We start from the raw sequence: 18034 nt of genomic DNA, 5'->3' as shown, positions 1-18034 counted from the left end.
AGGAAATTTCTGTATCCTCAATGCATAGCCAAAGGGGTTCAGATGCTGCAGAGAGGAGAAATGTACCAATCTACGTGGAGAACATCACATCTCCCTATGCCTCTTGCTGCTCACCTGTCTCTCTCTGGTCTTATGACCCTGTCCCACCACCACGGAAGGAACAGGATCCAGGAGCCTGTCTAAATACATCTCAGTAAACCTACACCACAGAACATAGCATCTGCACACTGGTGGTTCAACAAGTGGTGAAACAGCCCGCGTGCCTGAGCTTAGGAACAGCCAAAAGGGAAAAACACCCAACACAGAGCTTCATTTCTGGCAGTGATGGCTTTGATACAGGGTCAAGGTGAAAAGGTCAGAGCACAGTATAGAGAGGGGAGAGCAAGAGGAAGTGAGGCAGAGGAGCAGCTGAGGATCCTCCACAGCTTGGGTGATGCACAGCAAGAGGACAAGGGAAAAGAAGTGGAGAGAAGGTGAAAAATGGGTGTCCTGAGCACTGGTTTGTGAACCCCAGCTTCAGTGAGCATGCATGGGGCTGATGGAGTGCTTGCTGTAGTTCAGAGGACCCTATTGATGCTAGTGATACCAGACCAGGCCTGAGCAAAAAATAATGACAGTTTCCTTCCCCTGTAATTATGTTTGGACCCAAGTGTTTCCCTGCATTTGATTCCTCACATGTTATTGCTTTCTTAACCACATTCCTGACTCTACTCCTTGGGCTGGCTGCAGTTTCTGTATGAAATAAAGGCCCATTCACTGCTGCACTAAAAAGCTCTGCTCTTCCAACAGGAAAGCCAATGGTTAAATAAGGGGAAGAGAAAAAGCTGGGCATCTGCGGCTTTGCAGAGGAGGCGGGGGAACAAATCCAGGAAAGGGGTCCCCTTCAGTTCTGCAAATTCAGCCCTGCTGCTCTGCATCAAGCCCTGGTGAGTCAAAGAGCCTGGGGAATTTTTACTGTTCACTTAACAGAAACCAGATGCCATGAGCGGCATGCGTCCTGTTAGCAGCCCTCACCCCAGATGGTATGGACTGGGACAGCTTTCATTCAGACTGCCCCATAGGACTGTGCCAGGGTGATACAGGATGTTACTGAGGATGAAAAGGCAGCAAGTTGGTTCCTGCAAGGCTCAGCGAATCAGTCATCTCTTTGTCAAGGTCCTATGACAAGGGATTGGCTCCTCTGCACTTGGGACCTCTCACTACTCTTCGCACCTTTCATGGGGACTAGGCTGGAAATGCTCTCCTAAAGCCCTGGGAGGGGGAGAGAAACTGTAGTGATACACAAGAGTTTGGACTCAGATGCTGCTTTTCATAGAGAGAGGTCTGGTCTTGCTTGATACCAGTTTCAGCTAGGTAGTTGCTGGAGTCAGGAGGTTCGTTGTCCTCAGCCTGCCGTACCAGTGTGGGGGATCAAACCCTTCTGCCCCATGATTTTTCTGTAAAAGTACCTGCAGGATCTGGATCAGCACTCACCACTTTGCCATCCTGCAGGAATCTGGGAGGGAAAAAAAGCTGGAAGAAGGGTACTGTGATTGCACAAATAGGTTAAGACTCTACTCAATCCATGCATTTAGCTTTTAGGACCTCAGCTAAAGCTGGAGAGAGGCAAATATGGCCCCGTGTTTTAGGTGGTAAGTGATGAAAACAGGATGAGCAGGACACCTTTGTCACATTTAATTCCTTCTTTAGAAACTCCTGAATTCTTTGCTCACCTGTGCATGTGACAAAGAAAGTGAAGAAAACCACCCACTCTGTCTCACGCCGAAAAGGAGGAAAAAAAAAGTTGGGTTTGAAGAGAGGGTGGAAGGGGTGTGGCTATCCAGGAGGTGTGTCAGGCATCGCCAAACTTATTTATAAGCAAAGGGAGCTCTGCTGGGGAAGAAACTTTGCTGAGGCTTTGTCAGCTGCTGCTTTTTCCCTGACAGCACTTGGAGGGCACCTCTACTGCGATGGGGAGGCAAAAGGACATTCTTGCTACTGTGGAGGAGCACCTGAGGATCAGAAACAAATTAGTCCAGCAAGCGCTGGCTGAGTGCCTGGGGACACTGATCCTGGTGGTGAGTCTATGCTGTAGTGCAGGGATGCTCTCTAACCCCTGGGTGAGGGGTGAAATTGTCCTGGTGAAGGGGCTGCACTGCTGCCAGAGTTTGCACTGGGCATGAGCCCAGCTCCAGTGCAACCTGCCCTGTGAGGACTAGAGGTGTCCTCGTCCACAGGAAAAAAATTCATGCAAGTTGCCATAGGATGAGCTTCAGGGTTGCTGGCAAAGGGTGGGCAGAGCTCTGTGGGTGTTTGGGGGCTTTCATGTGTCTGCAAAGTGCAGGGAGCAAAATAGCCTCTGCAAGCAGCATTTTCCTAGAAATTATGTAAAACTTCCTTTCTGTCTGCCCTGCAGTATTTTTTTGGCACTGAAATACTTCAAGTGTTGTCACCAGGGAAGTGAAAGCTTTTTCCTCACCTTGCTTTGTTTAACTTGTGCATCATATGGAGAAAAATTAGCCAGAATTTAAACAGCTGCAGTGATTGTGCTATTGGCTGCAGGGTCCCCAGGGTCGTGTCAGCTGGCAGATGATGAAGAGCTTGTGCTTGCCATGTGTGTGACAGCGCTGAGCTGTCGGTCGATGTGTTTTTAAGTGGTGAATGGCAACAAAACTCTTCTGCCTGTTTTAGTGCTCAGCTTCCAAAGGGATGGGATATAAGGAATAAAGTGGGGTGGATATCTGTATAAGTGACTTAGTTTGAAGATGTTTTGAGCTGCCCTGGCTTGCTTCAAAGTCAAAGGCAGATACAAACAGCTAGGACGGTTGTGTGTGAGGAGCGGGGAGCAAATACCAGTGTAGCAAAACTGAGATAAGCCTATCTGGCTTTGGACATCTGCATCTGAAAACGCAGGACAGCCCAACAGGCCACGAGTCTGCTGCATTGACATTGCAGTAGAAATAAGTTGGTGTTCACACAGTGAATACCTGGCAGGTGAAAGTTCTTCTGAAGTGGTGTAAAGCCAGAGCAATCCTACAGGTTTGTTTGGGGAGAAAGGTAATAGTTGGAGGAGCAGAAAGCCGAGGAAGGTTTGATGAAGCTGCACATGCTCCTAGGGACAACACAAAAGCACCAACACTTTTTAATAAATAAGAATCTTTTTTGGTGAAGAAAAGGAAGCTGCTGGGTCTTGTGTGGGAGGATAGTGGGCTCACCAGAGTCCTCCTAAACTTCTACCACTCTTAAAATAAAGCAGCTTCTCACAGTGCACTGGCTTTATCATCAGAGTGACCCAGCTTTGGTGAATTGCAAACTAGTCCTGTTGATTTTTCAGGGAAGGGTTATTTGGGATTAAGGTGGGTAGAAGACGATAGAAAAGTGATTAACAGGTAGAGAGTTGCTGTCTATGAGTTGCTGATATTGCTGCAGTTAGTCTCAGGATTGAAGCAAAGTAAGACTTGAAAGGAGGAATAATGTCTCCTGCTAGCTAAGTTAATATTGCTGGAAAAAAATGGCAAGCCTTTAAGCCATGTGGACCTGAGCTTTCAGAAGGGCTTGTGATCCAAAAAATTCTTCTTCCAACTGTATTAGCTGATATGACTGAGATTACTTTTCCCTATAGCTCTGCCTTTCTGGGGCAATGAGGATTTGGTATGTGCTCAGAGCCCAAGGAAAAGTTAGGTCCAAAATCATAACCAGCCTCCAAAATGAAGGTGGTAATGGACATCCATCAGCAAGGCTGGATGATGCACTGGCAGCAGTGGGCTACACATGCCTTGTCCTCGGGACCACCACACCTGCTGTGTTTTAAAGTGTGTGTGTGTAAATGCACAAGCATACCTCTCACCTTCTCAAGGAATTCCTGAGCTGATGTCTGGGGGCAAGAAAATGCTGGTTTTACTAACAAGTTCAACTTCATCTTATAGGTCTTGTAAAAGTGACCTGGGATCTCCTGCAGCAACAACACTGCAGTGGATGGAGGGCTGTGTGTACTGAGTCAGTGTGGGAGAAGGCGGGGTGGGCTGGTGGGAGGAATGGGCGAGTCCCAAACATCGGTGAATGTTCCTGGGATGTCAGCAGGCAAAAACAGGGTATACAGAGATGGAAATTTTTCCAGGGCTACAAGCCTGCAGTATGGCTCTGCTGGGCATCAACCCCTTTCTGCCTTGGAGCTCTCGCAGTCTATTCTTCTGTTAATGAAGATTCTATTTATTTTACTAAAAAAATATTGTTTTTTGCTCTCTACCACCCATATTCTTTGCATCTTTTCATTTTATCACCTGCCTAAAACAGAAAGGGCCTTGATGATTACTTTCTTCCCCTTTCAGATGGCCTGGGTAGTAGTTTGAACTGGTTAGTCCCAGGAGAGAGATTGTCATTCTGTACCTTGCAGAAGTCCCTGCTACCCACCCTGCCAGCAGGCTGAGATGGGAATGCATGCATTTAGCTGCATCTGAGCCCAGTAAATATCTCCTATGGGCTTCAGCCAGTAAAATACCTGAGGAAAGACCTGGGATCCATGAAATTGGCTTCACGGGAGATGGAACTGACTGAACAATATTAGGAATGGATTTAAGGTTTGATATTGTTCACACTGAAATTAACTTCCTGAGCTGAAGGGAAGGAGACTGTTTAAAGTTTGCAGCTTACTTAAATTTCACTGTGTAATGTAAAACTTGTCCCACTGTGAATATTGGCATGGCTTCAGCTTCTTCCCTCCTCCCTTTCACTTGCATAATGACTACAGCTCTCTCAAACTCTTCTAGAGCAAAGTGATTTCAGACCCCTGCGCAGTCTCTTTGCCTGTAGGAATTAACTTAGTGCTTGATTTTATTTTTCTTATTTTTAAGGAATATGTAAAGGTAGCAAATAGTGACTTTTTTTTTTTAAGATAAGATAAGAAAAAAAAAACACCACCAACTAAGGCAGCCAAGCCCTGAATAGTGCAAAGGTGAGGTGCTCTTTACTTGCAAGCTGCTTTAGCTGCGTACCGCACTTTGCACAATGTGACTGTAGTCTGCAGGTAGTGTCCTTAGTGTTACAAGAATGTTTATTCTACCCTCCCTCTGATAATTAAAATGACTGGGTTTTTTTCCTGTTCAAAATGCACTTTAAAAGTAGTACTTTAGGTTTGAACTTTATACCTATGTCAGAAGCACTGCTTGCTGGCAATAGTTAAGCAATGCAAACGCTGAAGGCATTTTCCAAGTCTCTTGATGTTTGTGTTATTACTGTAGCAACTTACTAAAGCTAGATTTCCAGCAGCAGGCTTCTGTGCCTCCCTTAAAGGCTTGATTTGTTTGCCTTGCTTGGCTGGCTGTAAATACCAAAACTGCCTCTGTTTGGTTTTTACATTCACAGGAGAAGGAACTTGCTGTTTATAATTTATTTCCAAGTTGGACTAACTGTGATTCACTGCTGTAAAGGCGCAAAGAACAAACTAAACAATTCCTAAATTCTTTTCAATCATGGCTGTCTTGACTTTGTGACCAGGTGGGAGCTTTCTGAAGTATGAGTGTGCTGCTGACCACAGAAACCAAAGTAACAAAGTGGTTGGGGTGATCAAGGTGAAAGAAGCTTCATTTAACTGTTAGTAGTGCAGAGCTTAAAGTTGCCGCTCAACCTGCTGCCATTTGGGGCAGCACGGCAATTCCCACAGTCGCTGTTTGATTTGTGCTGATTTACTTGAACCCAGCTTTTCACATTTGGAGAATAAGATTTAAAAAGAAAATTAAATTTTGTTTTTTTTTCTTAATGGTTTGCTAGATTGGAAAGTGGCTGGAAATCTTTGCTGTAAGCATGTCAAGGACCGCTGATTCTTCCTGGCAAAGGGTCTGTGCTGCTGGGTGTAGAGGTGTGGGAAATGACAGTGCTGTTACTCTCCCTCACCTCTTCCATCAGAAGAGCTTGAAGCTTTTCATTAAATGTCCCAAACTGTCCCTCCTTGCTGTCCCTGTGCAGGAGCAGGGAGGTTTCTCCTTCCTACAAACAGAACGGTTTGGGCACCAAGACTTGCCATCAATGGGAAGGCAGCTTTTCCCAGCCCATCCCTGTGACCAAAACCCCACCAGAAGTATAGGTCTTTCTAAGAGCTAAAGCATCCTGATCTGAGGGGTACCGGGGATATCATAATAAGTAATATCAGAATAAGTGTTTTTGCTTCTCTCTGTGTGTGTGGGAACAGGCTAATATAGTGGATTTCCTCTCTCATGCCCAATGCCAATTCCCTGTCTAATGCCCCAAAATGCACAATGCCTCTGCTGAGGGTTGTTCAGGTTTCTTGTGCTGAGTGCTGCTTGCCTCCCCAGGTTTGTGCAGTGTTGTTGTAGCACGTGATGTATGTGCAGCACAACTTCCCTTACACCCTCTTGTCTCTGGAGTCCTGCCTGGCTCCAGGACAACATGTGGTGCAGAAAGAGCTGTAACATGACAGACCATCTGTTGCTGCCCCACCCTGTAGAACTGTTTCTGTCCAGGCTGGCCCTAGCTGTGCTGGACAAGAAGCCTGACTGTGGGGTCTAACATTTCTCCTTGCTTTGCAAATTGTAAATGATGACAAGTCTGGTTGTTCAAGAGATGCTTTGAGGAAAGGCAAAAATGGCAGTGCTCCTTGCACTGCTTTGAGGTTGGTGGAGGTCATCCTGGCACACAGGCCATGGAGTTGAGAAAGATCTCTGCATGCTGCTTGAGCAAAAACAGCAATGGGGATGTATCTGTCTTCAGATGTGTCCTTCTCCATGGGGAGGGCGGCAAGAGGCCATGGGGGAGACTTACAGTGCCTTTAACCCCTTCTTGCATTGAGCTGCAGAAGAAGGAGTTGGGAGGTTGTTTGAACTGGCTGTAAAGTGATAGTCCTCTGCCCCCTTCCTCCCTCCCTTCCAGCCTCTCCCTTTGAATGGACAGGAGAATAGTTGAAGTTCCACTCTGATTTAAAGAGACAAGTCCCTTTGTGTGTCTAATGCTAAAAATCTTACTTAAAATGTCTCTTACTTCAGAGTAGACCCATGGTTTGACTGCCTTTCTGGCATCTTCCCCACTAATCAGAGGGCAGTGGGGGCTGAGCAGCCTTTCCCATCCACCGAGGTGACTGAGGTAGATTTACAGCAGGGTCCTTGCCTAATCCCTCATTTATTTGCCGGCTGAAGAGGAAAGTTGTAACTCAGTTAATAACAGCCCTCCCCGGCTATGCCAGCAAAACTTTCTCATCTTGGTTTAGAGATCAGTCTGTCTGAAGTCCAAAAGCAAACACACCCAGGCCTTTTGTGTTGCACCTGAAGGTGTGAAAAAGCACTGGCAAAGGAAAAGAGGCAGGCGAGGGAGGAAACCTGGTGTCGTGCAGTAGAGTGCTAAGCACTAGTTTTCTCCCAAGTTCAGGTATGGAGCTGCTTTTCACAAGGTCTGCCTATAAACTCAGGTGGCCTCACTTCGTTAGCTTTTTCAACTTTTTTTGTCCTCCAACGTTCTTTCCTACCAGCTCTGACTAGCTCCTGAGCTTTCTGGTCTCCAGACATTGAGACACGGTGTTTTTACCTTGGGGGACAAAGCCAAATGGCCAGCCTCCAAACATGCCCTGAGCACAGGGAGATTAAGGCTTCCCTGAATGTAAAGTTTCACCCAGCAACCTGATAGATTTTCCTGGTTTTGCTGCTGCTTCTGTCTGTCCTCTGCCTTGTACAGGCTTTGGCATTTGTCAGGCCCTCCACCTTAGAGCCATTTCAACCCATGGATCTGGCAGAACATGGATTTTGTTATTTTTCACAGTGCAAGGAGTTGGGTCAGTTCATGAGGAGTGAGAAGCCTCCCTGTTGGCAGTGAAAGCCTTTAGATCTGCTAGAGCCAGTAAGGTGAAATTAGGGAGCAGGCTTCCATTAGCCTGGTTAATGGGTGCATTAACCTCAATTCCTAGGATAGTAGCTTTAATAACATCAGACTAATGCTTTGTTGCAGTGATTTTATTAGCACTTTAAAACTGCTTTTGAACTTGGGTAGCGGATAATGGGGGTATAACAGCTGATTGCTGCACACACAGACATGTGAGGCATTAACCTGGTTTTATCTTGGCTGGGATGTTCTTCCAGGAATGTTTGGTTGTTTTTTTTAAAAAAAAACAACCCCAAAACCAAACAAAAAAAACCAAAACAAAAACCATCAAAAAAAAGAAGTGTTGGAGGCAGGTTATTAAAATCAAGAGTGAGTGGTCATATCTGCCTTGGATGTGCACTACTGTCTCCAACCATAGTGCTGTAATATTGACTAAGAAATTTTACATCTGTTGCATGGACTTAAAAGTCACTAGGGTAAATGCTGAATTGTGTTTATTTCACCTTCCTTGCCTTTCAACTCAAGCTGGCTGCTCCTAATGCTTCTTTGTGAGCATTGGAAAAAGAAAACTTAAAAGTGGATGCTGAGGGTGTCCCACCTCATGTGGCCTGGGAAAAGGTATTGGAAGGAAAACTAGCAAAAAGCAGAAATGGAAATGATGTGATTAAAAATTGTAATAGCCTCCACCACAACAAAACTATGTAATGTCAAGCCACTTGCCACAAAAGCATGGGTGAGCGTGATTCGAACTGGCTCCTGAAAGTCAAATGCCATGGGTGTATGTCATGCATGAAAGTGTATGTTCATGCTTAGTGGACTCCATGGAGTTGTACACATGCATATCAAAGTTCAAACCTGTCCCTAAATATCACCTTACTCTTTTTATCTGCTGGGGGTCAAGTTTTCTACTGTTAAATTGAATTAAGCCAAATAGTGCTCAGGGCTCATCTGATAAATAATTGTAATGTTCCTGTGAAGTGGCTCCGGGGTGTTTTTGAATGGCCCATAGACTCTCTTCTGAGGAAAAGCTGGAGAGCTACTGCCAGGTGTAGAATGGGGGGAGAGGAGGATGTGGAACAACCACCTGAGAAATGGCAGATCTGGCCTTCCTTGAGGTTAAATGAAGACCTCTGTGAGTGGAGTGGGGAAACTTTACTTTGTGGTTTCTGCAACCAAAATATATGTGGCTAATGAGCCAACCACCATCCACTTGCAGAACTGCCATTTTTTTCAGAGGGAATAACACAAATACCTTCATAAATCAGAACCTGGAGCCAACCCTGCCAAACTCAGGTGCCCATTGCAGCTTTTGTGGGCTCACCCCCTCCCTGGTCAGGGTGGTGTGCTGTGTGGCAGTAGAGAATTGAACACTATGGCCAAGAACTCTCTCCAAACCTCTGTCTAAAGCATACTGAGGCTCTGCTGGGGTAAGGGAAGGAACAGATATCACCGTGGTTTTTAGCCAGTATTTATTTACTCAGTTAGAGCTACACTTCCCTCAGTGGTTTAGGCATAGCTGGGAATGATGTCTTTGTCTGCTGCACAATAAACAAGATTCATCTTTTCTGCCTTAGCCTAGGTGCCTTCTCTGCCATGGTTTCCCAGCTGGGCAGGTCAGGGTTAGGACGTTGAAGGGGTTGTTCTGATGGCACCTGCTAGAGAGCTGTGCTGGACGTCCTCTCTCATTAACTAATGAGTCCTACAGGTTCCTTCATTCTTTCTACACAAGATCCTGTGCTGGGGATGTGGGTCCTTGTCCAGAGGCATCTGTGTACAGTGTCCACCTTGTGAATCAGCCTGCATCCTACCTGGCTGCTCCTTTCCCAGCAGGCTGAGTGCAGTATTTGCTTTATTAGAAATTCATCAGTTGTCAAGGGGATGGGAGGGGATGAGTTAGGTGTATTTTGGCTTTGCCCCTGATCTGGATTATGCATTGCTCAATGGGCATGTCCAATGGGCAGGAGAAGTGAGGAAAGCCACCCCTGTGGCCCTGGAACCTATTTGGGGACTTATTCCCTAGGACCAGATACTGCCTCTGTGTCAGTTGAGTAATTCTGGGATGATGGAGTTCACAGAAGCAGGAAGTCTTGATGAGTGTATAGATATGGGCGATAGAAATAAGGCAAGCCTTGATGCCTAGATTTGAAGATCTTAGGAGGAAGCTGTAATCCCTGTCCTAGTTTAAGGATGCTCTCAGAACCTGCTGATGTAATCTCTGGTATACACCAAGAATGAATAAAGGTGGAATCAGTGGAAGATAAAAGCATAGAGATGATCAGGATTTGGGCTCCTTGAGTTACATACTGGGTAATGGAGAGACTTGGCAGGCAGGAAGGCTTCAGCTGAATGAATGATGAACTGAACTACCAGGGGAAACTGGTCTGGGCTGTCAAGCGTGAGCTTGAGAAGGATGGCTTTTGAATGTGGTTGGGAAGAGAAGGATCGTACATTTGGAGAAAATGTCTTTGAGCAAGCGCACATACCTCTCTCAGCTATTAGAAAACACCCCTTATCACCCAGCAGAATGAAAGTGCTTGGTCCTGATCACAGACAGAAGGCCAAGCCTCTGGCTGTGCTGGTGGAAGGCTGTCTGTGGAATATGCGCTTTTCTTGATGGTACCTGTGCCATGTTGGTGCTGCAGAGAGAGGCCAGCTGTGTTGCCCTGATCCCTTTTTACATGTTTTTTCCATAGGAGGGACATGGCTGGTTTGGGATGGCATGGGCTCTGCTCAGAGTGCCCACAGCAGAGACCATACCTTGAGGCTGGGACAACTGCAGGTACCTCAGCTCAAGGAGGCAGCCCCAATCCCTCACTGTCAGCCAGTGATGTGCCATCTGAAAGAGGACTCTGTGCATTGTGCCCTGCCAGTCAATGTTCTACTGTGTCAAACACTTAGCCTTTTTAACAATAAGGTACTCAGATCCCTCATCTGAACAGTTGCACTGTAAGCACCTTGGTCCAGGATGGTGTCCGGCTGATTATCCTCACCTACCACCTGAAAATTAGATGGTTGGACAAAGACCTCCAGTCTCCTGGAGATGTGAACTGTGGTCTATCTTGCTTTTGATTTGGCTCTGGATTTGTTTCTCCCTTCCAGCAGATAGGCTTGTTCTGTGTCCCCTGTCCTTCTCTGCTGTCCCTGGAAATAACACCTAGATACTTTGACTGAAGGTTGAAGCTTTGAAGGCTGTGAGTCATGGGTGGGCTGTGATGGTGCATGCAAGTGTAAGTGGAGCAGCTGCAGACACTAGTCAGCAACTGGCCCTGATATGAAACAGAGAGGGTAATTCAGTCTCCTCTTCCCCTCCTAGCTGTTCGGCTGTGGCTCCGTTGCACAGATTGTGCTCAGCAGGGGGAGTCATGGAAATTTCCTGACTGTTAACCTGGCCTTCGGCTTCGCTGTGACACTCGGCATTTTGATCTCAGGACAGGTATCAGGTACGTCGTAGCTCCATGTGGGCTGGATTTTACTTGTGACAGTTGTGTAGGCATAGATGGCTGTGCGCTACGTGGCACTGGTGTGGAAACCAGTATCCCGCTGGGTTTGGCTCATCTCTGGGACACAAATTCTGCCCGTAAAAGTGCAATAACCACCAACGTTTCTGCAGGTGGACATCTCAACCCAGCTGTCACTTTTGCCATGTGCTTCTTGGCCCGGGAGCCCTGGATCAAGCTACCCATTTATGCCTTGGCCCAAACCCTGGGGGCTTTCCTTGGAGCTGGCATAGTCTTTGGGCTGTACTATGGTAAGTGCAGAAACTTTCTGTGTTTGTTGGGGTGAGATGGGTACTCTTCATGACTCACTGCAGGGATGCTGGTTCCCAAATCAGAGAGAAGCATTTTCTTGCAGAGCAGAGATGTGAGAAATTTCCTTACTGTTTCTGGGGAGACTTTACTGTTCTCATGATGATGATGGGTTCAAATCAATCTGAAGGCCAACCAGCACTGTCAGTATGTGAATCTTTGTCCTTGAGTAATGGTCATTGTAACATGGACCACCGGATAGCCTGTTTTGTAGGTACTATCTGGATTAAAACAGATCTTTTAGAAATGTTGATGAAACATTAGTAGTGATGGAGATTTTATATCTGTGCATTGTTCCAGAGCCATTTTATCCTTCTTGGTTTAAAAAAAGATAAAGACTTCACTATGGATGTTTTCTGCATTGTCTCATGTTATCTTCCAGACAATGGGACTTTCAGCATTTTTTTCTGCCCTTATCAGAGTCATTCTATACCTTGGAAAGCATCCTAGAAATCCAGTTCTTCATGCATTTATTCCTCTTGAGAGGTGTTCCTCATCACAAGGGGCATTCATACGCACATTCAGTGGGCAAGAACGGACTCTTTGTACTGGAAATTGCTCTTCCTCAAATATCAAGGGTGACGTTTGGACTCAAAGTTTGCCTCTGGATGTCTGTTTCTGGCAAACAGAGCAGTGTTCCCTGTAGCTGAGCAGAACATCTGTGTCACTGTAGCTTCCACATGAAGGGAGGAAACTGCCACCCCGGCACTAGCACCAACTGCTTTTCACTTTAGAAAGAGGCAGGGGGACCTACTTTCATCTCTGTAAACATCAGGATTCTAGTTCAATAACAGTTACCTTGCTAGCTGGTGAGCTGAAGTCTCCCCTTCAGAAGAGTTAATCCCATTTTAGCTGCCTAAATCAGGGAAGAGCTACCTTCAGAAAGTGTCTTTCTCTCCACCAACCATGGAGGGAATCTAGATACCCCTAGATAAATAACTAGGTTGGTTATCTAGCTCCTATATAGTGGTAGGCAAGGGACTGACTGCTCTACGAGACAACCCTGAAGGGTGAAACTAATTGTGTATTGGCTTAGAGGAAAGTGCAAGACCAGCCCAAGACCTGTTTGCTGCACATCAGATACATAGCAATATTTCATGTATTTGCACCAAGATGGATACCACAGGTATTTGGGTACCTTTTGGGAGAGGTTTGGAATCAGCTTAGTTTTCCTTATTGGCTCTAACTCTTTCCTGGTGCTGGCAAACAAGAAATATTAGGAACAGGGACTCAGGCCATCTGCATCTGAGCCTGACTGGTAAAATGCGATGGTGGATCACACCCTAAGTTTTTCAAATGAGCACTCTACAGCAGAAGGTTTTACAACACAAAGCAATAGGGTGCTCAGGGAATTCTGTCTCAATATTCATTGCTCTGTGGAGCCTACATTTTGGTCATCCAGTCAGGGTCCGCTCTCTGGTGTGTGTTGGAAAATGACAGACTTCTCTACCTTTCTTTTCTCTACGTTGCCCTTAGATGCCATCTGGGATTTTGGCAGCAACCAGCTGTATGTAACAGGACAGAATGCCACTGCTGGTATCTTTGCCACCTACCCATCTCAGCATCTGAACCTTGTGAATGGATTCTTCGACCAGGTAAGAAGGTGCTTGGAGGATGAAGGTGCATTTGAAGAAGAATCCTTGGGATGGTTCTGAGCCTCTCCTTTAGATAGAGACTGAATTTACATTTAAAGAGGAGATACCCAGAAAAGTTTTTAAATCTGACACAGGTATCTCACTAGCCCATAAGAAGAGCAGGGCCAGTACGCATCCTTACAGAAAGGAGGCTTGTGTTAAGAGGATTAACCAGTCACCCAAGACTGTCCAGGACACCAGTGGAAAGGATACCTCTTGGTCTCAGCCCCTGAAGAGAGATAGCGTGAGGAAGGATGGCTTTTCCTCACTCCCACTGTACTATTGTGCCTGTCACATAACCCAGAGGTCAGCTGGGTGTGGGGTGATGGTAAGTGTTGGAGGTGACTGTCTCTTCCTTAAAGTTGCCATCAACCATAAAAGGACAGAGCCACCCAGCTGTGGCAGTTCAAGCCTGTTCAAGAAGATGTCTTCAGCTTTTCTGGCTGCTTGAGCTGCTACTCATAGCTCTTCTGTGGGTATAGAAAAAGGTGTGGCCTTGATCAAGCCTGTGGGCTGCTGGGAGGAGCACGTTCCACTATCCCATTCCCATGGGTGCTCAGTCCACTGTGGTCCAATAATGCCATCGGATGACTTAGTGCAGCTTTTTTGGCTCAGAGAATGAGTCCTAAATGCATGAGACTTCAGAGGAGTTAAATAATTTGGTTAAGAGACTAATCTAGACTAAATTCTTCTTCTTTTTCCCCCTCTCCAGTTCATTGGCACAGCCTCCCTGATTGTTTGTGTCTTGGCTATTGTCGATCCCTACAACAACCCTGTGCCCACGGGGCTGGAGGCTTTCACAGTTGGCTTTGTTGTCCTTGTTATTGGAACCTCCATGGGCTTCAACTCTGGCTATGCTGTCAACCCTGCCAGGGACTTTGGGCCTCGTCTCTTCACAGCCATTGCTGGCTGGGGCACCGAGGTGTTCTGGTAAGTGCTTGCCAGTGAAAACCTTGTGCATCAGTAAAAAACTTACAAGTCCAAGTAGGTGGTAGCCCTGGCATCATAGTCTTAGCACCCGTGAGGTATCTTCGGGTTTTGTAAACATTTATAAAAGACACTGCTCCAATTTGTTAAGAAAGGATAGAAACTCACAGTCTGACCTAACTTTGCTCTCAGGGAGGAAACATAAGAGCATCCATGAGAAGTTCAGGTGCATCTTGAACATGAGTCTATCATAATTTTTTTAGTGGTAGAAAATGTAGGGCATTTGTTATACTTGGATTTTGTTGTTGCTGGAGAAAATTAAGAGAAATATGAGCAGTACAGACTACCTGCTGTCAGTGGATGCTTTCCTGCAAGCTGTGAGAGGGAAGTGAAGGTGCCTAGTTCAGGCACTGCAACTGCTTCTCCCCTTTCTTGGTGGAGGGACAGTCTTGGAAGTCCTGGAAGTAGTTTTTCTGAATTGCTTGTCACCTGAACTTGCAGTGTGGGGAATATCTACCTTGGAAATTGCTGTGGACATGGGGGTACAGTTGTCTTTTGCAAGTCAACGGTGATGTTTGGAGATGACCAGATCTTGCATTGTTCCACATCCTAATGAATCCTAATGAATATCCTAATGCATAGGCTGTAGTTCTTACCTTGTGCATTTTCCATTTGTTTTCCAGGACTGGTAAACATTGGTGGTGGGTTCCAGTTGTTGCTCCTTTCCTTGGAGCCATTGCAGGAGTGATAGTCTATCAGCTGATGATTGGATGTCATGATGAGTCTCCTCCACCTGCCTCTGAGCAGGAAACAGTCAAGCTGGCTAATGTGAAGCACAAGGAAAGGGTCTGAGGAAGCTGCCACACAGATCTGGCAGACATTCATTACTCAGGACTGCAGCTGGCAAAGATGAGGAAGGAGTTAAGTGCTTCAAAAGCAACAGGAAGAGGTTTTTTCCCTGTCTTGAGATAATCTAGCTTTTTGTTTTGTTGTTGGGGGCTTTTTTTTTGGTGTATGTCCCTGATGCATTTGCTTTAGGCATTTTCCTGTGAGCCTTTCCCCAAATGCAGTATCATGTAGTTTCTTCCTACTAGAAGGGGGTTGACAACTGTGGGAGTAAGGAGAGAAGTGGGCATTGCTGTCCAGCACCTCCAACATGGGCCAGCTCTTCAGGAATCTGGAGCTCTTTTGGGATGTGTTGCTGGCCTTTCTTGTGAGCTTGGCAAACTGCTTCCCTCCTAACCTGTTCCATATCTATAGAGTGGGGATCATGCAAAACGAAAATGTTTTGCTAACCTGGAACGGAAACTCCTACATCCTGGAAAAAATTTGCCTGTGATTCTACTATAGATCAAATTCATGCTTGATGTTGCTCTAAATTCAATAACTTGGCACCAGGAATGAACTTGTCTAAAGGATTTTTATTGGCCAAACTTTTTATATCTCCTATGAATTCCTAGGACATTGTATCAATTAGCTGATCCATAACGTCAGAGCAGAAAGTGAGAATGCACTGGATTTTAATTTAATATTAAAACAAAACGTTTGCAAACCACTGCACCCTGATGTTCTAATCACAAATATTAACATTGCCAACTCCTAGAAGATAACATGTAGGAAATCCTTGTTCTAGCCAGGGGCTAACCTGGAAAGAAAACTTGGCTCTCTGTAGCAGCTTTTCTCATTAATCAGCTTTGTATATAAACTGCAAGCAGCTAATAGCCAAATTCCACTGGAAACATGGTGTTGCTAAAGTTGTGAGTGTTTGTGTAAATTTCACAAGTGTTTTCTTAAAGAATAGATTTATGTATAAAGGTACTCCTTAAAGCTGTTACTAAATACCAGAGTGGGGATAAGTTAATTTAAAGATGTGTGGGAACTGCCTATTCTCTGACAGCCTTGAGATACTGTTGGATTTTCCTAGAGTAGCCTTAGATTATGGCATTGTGTTGTTGGAGCATCTTCTTTTCTACCTTGCAGAATTACTGGAGTATCTCTGGTACTCACAGCTAATGGACTGAGGTCAGGCACCTCCTGTACTAGCAGTGCTGGCATCTCAGGGGATCTCTGGCTCTCCCAATGCCATATTATTACAGAGTATTTGAAACAAGCAGTATCAGTTGTGAAAGAATTTGTAGGTCCCATGCCACTACGTTAGAAAAACTCTTTCAAAGCCTGTTTCTTTAATGTGTGAATTCTTTGAAATATGTAACTTTGTACACATTTCCAGTCACTAAAATGATGTATTCTTTTTTTTATTATTATTAAAAAATAAAATGTCTATAACCACACTGTAAAATGCTAGTGTTGGTTGTATTTTTTTGCAGCTGTCAGTAAACTTTGCCATGGAACAGAAGTCATCTATAGCATTAGCCTCCTCAAGCCGCCTTTCCTCTTCAGCCTGTATGAGCAAAATGGAATTAATGCTTTCAGGCAATACATCAACATGCTCCATTTGTATTTTATTCCTTTCCCTTTTGGGCTGGGCTTTTGGGGCAGGTGGGAGGAAATGGGGCTCCTGTTCTCAGTACAAAGGCCAAGGTATTAGCTTTTGAGTGGGAATGTCCTCCTGTCAGGCATCTTATTCTTCAGACAAAAAGACCAAGAGGTCCGTATTTGTCCCTTGCCCTTTGTATCATTTAACTTCTACTATTCTTTCAATTAATGCAGTTGTTCCGAGTATGCAATCCTACTCTGCATTCAGCATACTGTCCAGCATCATCCAGCATATTTCATTTGTTACTTCTTTTTATTGGCTATGCCATGCAAGGAAAAGTATTACAGAACTGAACCTAATGGTTAAAGAATTACACAGTTTTCTTCCAGCCTGTGTGCTCTGTAAATACATTTCTTCTTGCTCTTTGGCTGATCTATGTCCTGCTGTATTTTTCCTGTATTAATTGTACAACCTTAAAATAACTCATAACTTCCCATACAGTGCCATACTGAACAATTAGGTGAAGTCTGGATGAATGTGGTTTCCTGCAATTCACCAGCTAGAAATTAAATATCTTTTGGCAAGAAAGTTGCCAAGTGTGTTTGGTGTGCTCTATCTGCAGTCAGCCTGCTGCTTTATTCTGTTTCTATCTTGAAAGTTTATCCCTCAAAATCTGTGTAGAAGTCTTGTATACTACTGTGATCAGCTAACACAGCTGCAGAGGTCAATTGCCATTTCCCGTCAGGACTGTTAGTCTTTTTTCTACTCTTCTACCACATGGTATCTTCAACTGACTTGATCAATGTATTAAAATTCTTTTACTACAGATGTTATGACTTTTCATTCAAGGTTTGGGGTTTGGGTTTAGGGTTTTTTTTTTGAGGGGGTGGGTGGGTTTGCTTGTTTGTTTTTTTTTTTTTTGTTTGCTTGCTTGTTTTTCCCTTTTTTGTGCATTCTCTCCTGCTTCCACCTGGTAGGTATCCTTTGCTTACTTGTGCCTCAAAAGTTGGATGTTATTACCCGTATAAAAACTACAATAAAATACCAGGTTCAGGTCAGAATTTTTGTCTTAACCATATCCCCACTGTGTAAAGTTTCAGCTTTTCTGGGATCTGTTGGAGAAGCACCAAGCACTGCTGAGTAGATCCATTACCATGTGGAAAGGGGCAGGCTCAGCCTGCAGTCAGTGGAGAAGGAGCTATGGAGAACCTAGGCTTACCTTCCAGAAGGGTCTGGCCCATATGAGACATGATCAGAGCAGCTCCTTACTAACCATGTCAGGAGGGCAATGCATAGGAGAGTTTGATATGCAAGATTTCAAGAGCTCTGGAAGTGTATTAAAGTGTGGGGCAGGAAAGATGGAGTTAACTGCAGGTGTATTTTCCCTGGTAGTGGGCACCCTTAAATTGCTGCACGTTGTGGTGCTGTTT

At 45.1% G+C, this 18034-nt stretch overlaps 1 protein-coding gene across 1 annotated transcript; it reads left to right on the top strand.

Annotated features, from left to right (window-relative positions):
- Positions 1 to 1859: 1859 nt before the first annotated feature.
- On the top strand, positions 1860 to 16466 carry LOC104048073 (aquaporin-3). Its single transcript, XM_009508482.2, has 6 exons — positions 1860 to 2057; positions 11114 to 11240; positions 11411 to 11548; positions 13083 to 13201; positions 13953 to 14170; positions 14851 to 16466. The coding sequence occupies exons 1-6, from the start codon at positions 1950 to 1952 to the stop codon at positions 15017 to 15019; spliced, it is 879 nt and encodes a 292-aa protein (XP_009506777.1). The 5' UTR covers positions 1860 to 1949; the 3' UTR covers positions 15020 to 16466.
- Positions 16467 to 18034: the final 1568 nt, after the last annotated feature.

Source organism: Phalacrocorax carbo, chromosome Z (assembly GCF_963921805.1).
Source record: "Phalacrocorax carbo chromosome Z, bPhaCar2.1, whole genome shotgun sequence".
Lineage (NCBI taxonomy): Eukaryota > Metazoa > Chordata > Aves > Suliformes > Phalacrocoracidae > Phalacrocorax > Phalacrocorax carbo.
The sequence above is the reverse complement of the archived record's forward strand: the minus strand, read 5'-3'. Positions and strand labels throughout refer to the sequence as shown.